The sequence below is a fragment of the Myotis brandtii genome, unplaced genomic scaffold (genome assembly GCF_000412655.1).
Source record: "Myotis brandtii unplaced genomic scaffold, ASM41265v1 scaffold181, whole genome shotgun sequence".
Taxonomy (NCBI): Eukaryota; Metazoa; Chordata; class Mammalia; order Chiroptera; family Vespertilionidae; genus Myotis; species Myotis brandtii.
This window is the reverse complement of record NW_005356712.1, coordinates 5,284,679-5,290,206: the sequence shown is the minus strand read 5'-3', so window position 1 is coordinate 5,290,206 and position 5,528 is coordinate 5,284,679. Positions and strand designations below refer to the sequence as shown.

At 45.7% G+C, this 5,528-nt stretch overlaps 1 protein-coding gene across 1 annotated transcript in view; it reads left to right on the top strand.

Annotated features, from left to right (window-relative positions):
- LOC102246104 (DNA-directed RNA polymerase II subunit RPB2-like) overlaps nt 1–1,094 on the top strand; it is a 47,364-nt gene extending 46,270 nt beyond the window's left edge. Inside the window, 2 exon segments of the mRNA XM_014537717.1 lie at nt 4–962; nt 964–1,094. Coding sequence (XP_014393203.1) covers nt 4–962; nt 964–994 — 990 coding nt within the window. The 3' untranslated portion in view covers nt 995–1,094.
- The last annotated feature ends 4,434 nt before the right edge of the window (nt 1,095–5,528 follow it).

The following is a 5,528-nucleotide window of genomic DNA, read 5'->3' as shown; positions in this document are numbered from 1 at the left end:
ATATATGACAAGCTGGATGATGATGGTCTGATAGCTCCCGGGGTCCGTGTATCGGGAGATGATGTTATTATAGGCAAAACAGTCACCCTGCCTGAAAATGAAGATGAGCTGGAGAGCACTAACAGACGCTATGCCAAGAGAGACTGTAGCACTTTTCTCAGGACTAGTGAGACAGGCATTGTGGACCAGGTTATGGTAACTCTCAACCAGGAAGGATATAAATTTTGTAAAATAAGGGTCCGCTCTGTTAGAATTCCACAGATTAGAGACAAATTTGCCAGTCGACATGGTCAAAAGGGTACTTGTGGTATTCAGTATAGACAAGAGGATATGCCTTTCACCTGCGAAGGAATCACCCCTGATATCATCATAAATCCCCATGCCATCCCCTCTCGTATGACAATTGGTCACTTGATTGAATGTCTTCAAGGGAAGGTGTCAGCTATCAAAGGCGAAATTGGTGATGCCACTCCATTTAACGATGCCGTTAATGTGCAGAAGATTTCTCACCTTTTGTCCGATTATGGCTACCATCTAACAGGAAATGAGGTCTTGTACAATGGATTCACTGGCAGAAAAATCACATCACAGATTTTCATCGGCCCCACTTACTACCAGCGTTTGAAGCACATGGTGGATGACAAGATCCATTCCCGTGCTAGGGGGCCTATTCAGATCCTTAACAGACAGCCCATGGAGGGTAGATCCCGGGATGGTGGCCTGCGTTTTGGTGAAATGGAACGAGACTGTCAGATTGCCCATGGGGCAGCCCAGTTCTTAAGGGAAAGACTGTTTGAGGCATCAGATCCATATCAGGTTCATGTTTGCAATCTTTGTGGAATAATGGCGATTGCTAACACCAGGACCCATATGTATGAATGCAGGGGCTGTCGGAATAAAACCCAGATTTCTTTGGGTCAAATGCCTTATGCGTGCAAACTGTTGTTTCAAGATCTTATGTCTGAGTATTGCACCTCGAATGATGAGAGTTTAGCTCTTTTAAAAATTCTCAACAAGACTCTTATCAATGCCTTTTGTGTCTTATTTTAATGATATGGCTTTTTAAAATAACAAATAAATGTGTTACATTGTGAAAAAAAATAATTCTTCCTACCTGAATCCGGCTTACCCCCAAATCTATACCACCAATATGTAGAGTTGGCTCTGCATGCCAGAACCCTTACCATCTTAGGGAGTTCCTGGTTGCAGACTATATAAAGCATCAATGGAATAGTCCTTGTATTTGGGGACAGGTTGGTGACAACATTGACGAAAATTCTCACTGTCAATGTCAGAAACATCCAAAGCTGTAGGGAATTTTTATAAGAGCTTATTTGAGCCAAACTGATGACATAACCCTGAAGAGCAAGATCTCAGACGCTCCGGAAAGTAAGTTTTGCAACCTCTTTGATACATTTGAAATTAATGATGGAGCTAAGGAAGATTAAAGGTGGGAGAAAGCAAGGTGGGCCTTGGCTTACAGGCTAGTTAACAAGATTATGTGCTCTCTTGAGGATTAATACCTCCCTCCAGCAAAGAGCAGAGGACGCCAAGGGATGGGGGCCACAGAATGGGCCAAGTGGATTCCTAAATGAGGTCTGCGCATGCCTCCCGACCATGCTTGGATACATGGACCTGCAAGGAGACAAGATGTGAGTTCTATTAAGATCAAGATACAGAGGAGCTTGTTTTTGGCATATTTATGTATCTGCAAGTAAAAGTAGTCCACAGACAAATCTAGAAATCAAGCTTCAGAAACAGAAATCTAGAGGCAAATATGAATAGAAAGGAACTAACATATTCATCTTCCAAGAGCAGAAGATTCCAGAGGAAAGGTTCACAGTGAACCAACCTGGACCAGCCCCACCAGCTGGGCAGCTATGGTGAAGTCAAAACAAGTTCATGACAAACCTTAACTTTTCCAATATCTAAGAAGAAAGCATCTGAAAGGAGGAGAGATTGAGCCTGAGCTCCTTCCACCCCAAACATGTCCCTTGGGAGAGTGACGGTAGGAAGAAGAAATGACCAGAAGGCTAGGTGCAGCTCATTAGGGGACACCTGACATTTCGATGGTTTTGGAGCTCCATGGTGGGAAAGGATATTAACATGAAAGGGCAAGAAAAGGCTCCAGGCAGGGATCCTATGACTCCCGGCAGTACCTGGTCCTCAGGTACTCAGACCCCTGAGAGCAGGGAGCAGGTTTGGAATCTGAGACAACCTGTCATCCCAGATCAGCCTCAGAGGGACGCTCCCCTGATCTCTGCCCCTCCTCCATGTCTGATTGCTTTGGCGTTTGAGTTTAATCCCTCCTTTCTGAGCTGATGCAGAACAAGCCGCGTGCTCCCTTTCTTCTTTAGAGATAGAGATCCCCTCCGTGCCCCCTAGCAGCAGGGAAACAGACTCTTGCTCTCCTGGGTCAGGGAGGAGACACTCAAAAGATAGCCTGCTCCCAAGGCCAGGCCTCCCCTCCTTCCTGAAGTCAGAGGCTGGAGCCACTGTCAGGTCTCATTAGAGGAGCCGAGTGTCCTTGCTTACACTCTTAAAGGGGCAGAGATGGGGTAATCACCCCCACAGGGAAGTCAGGGTGGGGGTGGGCATTCTGAACTAAGTATTCAGGCTCATTAAGGCCAGATCCAGGAGATGCTACTTGTGCCCCTGCACTGAGCAATTATGACTAGCTTTGTTCAGGTCCTTCATCAGGGCCCGGGAACTAATTGACCCTGAACCTGAAGGCTTCATCTTGGTGAATGCAGAGGATTCCTGGGGATAGAAAAAGATACATGGCATAGAAAACAAAACCAAATAAGTCTTGTAGTTTCCTCCTAGTTGTTTCTCCCAAAATAGATCATTTGGGGCAATCCTCCATTCAGGGGGTAGGCCTTCATTAACCCATCGGCAACAGGCTTAGAAAAGTTTTTAAAACATCTAGTTAGTTTGGTCATTTAGAGAAGACATTCAAGACCAAAGATGCTAAGTAAGAAAGTAAGATTAGCTGAGGGGAAGCTGGAGTTTCTATGCAGCACAGTGGCCAGGAGAGGGGTGCAGAGAAGGCAGTTTTGAAACCAGTAAACATTTTCAAGAGCAGGAGATTCCAGAAGGGAGGTTCACAATGAACCAAATCCATCAGCCCCAGCAGCTGGGCAGCTATGGGCCGATCAAAACAAGTTCATGACAAATGACCTCCAGTAAGAAGAAAGCACCAATGCCTCTTCCATCCCATCTCTAGGTCACACTGGACATTGACTTCTTTGGGGGGAACGGGAGGTGGGTAAGGCCCAAGCTCCATACACCATTCCAGTGGGACTGCAAATGGCTCTCTGGAGTCTCTACAGACGGTTGTTTCCTACTCAAGTAAACTCAGGTCCAAGAAGGTGAGGGTCAGAGAAAGGCAGGGGTGTTGGCCAAGATGACCATTTTCTGCAGAAACCAAAAGGAGGCAAGTACACCCCAAGAGGCTGGTAGAGGGGGCACGGTTACTCTAGCCCCAGAGCCAGGTCAGGAGAGAGCCTCAACAGGAGCAGTCCACAACAGCTTTCTGCTCCTGTCCCTCGGCTCTTGACTCAGGAGCCTCTGGCTTCACATGGTGTCGGGTACCCCAAGAGCCATCTCCCTACAGAGATGGTCAGCTATGGTCAAGTCAAAACAAGTTCACAACAAACCATGTGCACTGAAGGTGCATCCTGGACAAGTCTGAATAACCCAATACGATGAGAGGACCATTGTTCTTATCTATAAGCAACTTTACACCCCCATACCTGAACGTTCTGGGGAGACTCAAAGACCAGAGGAAGGACTCCAGAGCCCTAAGCACCCTCAGGCTGAACCATGCCTTACCCTGCAAGTAATGGCATTCAGTTTGGGCTGACTTGCCCTTGAGTGGCACAAACTCCTCCCTTTGAGATGTGTCCCGATTGCCTCAGACAAACCAGGAGTAACATCCCCTTAGCCACAGTGACTAGTTCACATAACCCAGACCTAAGGTACTGGCAATCAGCACTTGGCATCCATTCCCTAACCAGGGTGCTATTCAGGACTGTTGCTGGGAATTCTGTCAGTGTTCTCTTGCCTTCTGAATGCTACCATGAGAGAGGAGCTTATGGGGGGAATGAGAAAAGAAATCTGGGAAACCACACCTCAAGTCCCCCTGTCCACATGTATGCATGTGCACGCACACACTCAGTGGAGGGAGCAGAGAAGCATATTTCTGGATTTTTAACTCCAGATTTTTCCAGAAAATCTACTGATGCTTTCTTTTCCCCCTCCCACCATGGAAGCAACCTGCAATTGATTTCTCTGCTATTCTAAGGTAAAAATTATTCTATATTTTAAATGCAAACATCTAGAATGGGTGGTTCAAGAATTCTGCAGTGAGAAATATAGGAATAATTCCTGAAAAAAGTCATATGGCAAACTCTGTTCTCTCTAATTTGCAAGATGGAGGAGAGAGTAACTGCAAATGTACTCACTATGTCACCTGCACAGGTAGGTTTTAGACCACTCCTCATGACAATGACAGACAAAAATTTAATACTCTGCTTATTACATGTCAGACATAGTTCTAAGCATTTTATCTGCTTTACTTCAAAGTGATTTTAGGATTAAGTGAATTGTGCTGTTTTTATCTCATATACATCTGAGTAAACTGGCCAAGTTACCACATCCATACCTCAAAGTCACAGAAAATCAGTGGTTGGGCAGGATTCTCACTCAATGTCTGGTCCCCATTGATAACCTCATTGCTAGCTCATCCTATCTCTATCAATGATGTGAATCAAACACATTTGTAGCTGTGAATGTATGTAGAATACAAAAATGTTCACAAAGGGAAGCTCATTGCTGAATAGAAACCCATTTGAACAACACCTGGTCATTCTTTGTATGTTAAGGCACGTTTAGGAGAGAACCAACTATGCTGATCATCTGAAAAAAAAAAATTCATAAGTTGAAATCCTATTGCCCCAGCCAATGGGATTAGGAGCTGGAGCTTTGGGGATAAAGAGGTGTAGCAACTTGCAGAACTCGCCAGGGAGGGAGTTGGAATCCTTTTGATAAGGTATCTGGAACAGACATTCCCCAAGTGAGAATACAAGAAGTCAGAAGTCTGCAATTGGAAGAGGGCCTGCACTGACCGACCATACAGCTAATAATTAAAAATATGGGCTTGTGGCAGGGCGTGAGGTTTCAAGATGGCGGTTGCTGGATAGCTGACCGGGAGGCACGGTGAAGGCCCCTATGAAGGGAAAGAGGCCGAGAATCCTCCCCTCCTGGCGTCTCAGAGCCCAGCAGAAGTGTTTGGACATTCTTTTGTTGATCCTGGTAGCTTTGGTGGTTTGGTCTTTTTTTTAATAAACAAGTGAACCATATAGATTGTCAACATGGGACGAAGATCCACATCATCTGCTGGAAGCCAGTCCATCCTTGCTGCTTGACACAGTCGCTGCAGGGAAGAAACATCTGCACAGCATATGTTTCAAGGGACCTGGCGTATATGGCATACTGTTCTTAATATGTTTGCTCCCCTTCTTGGC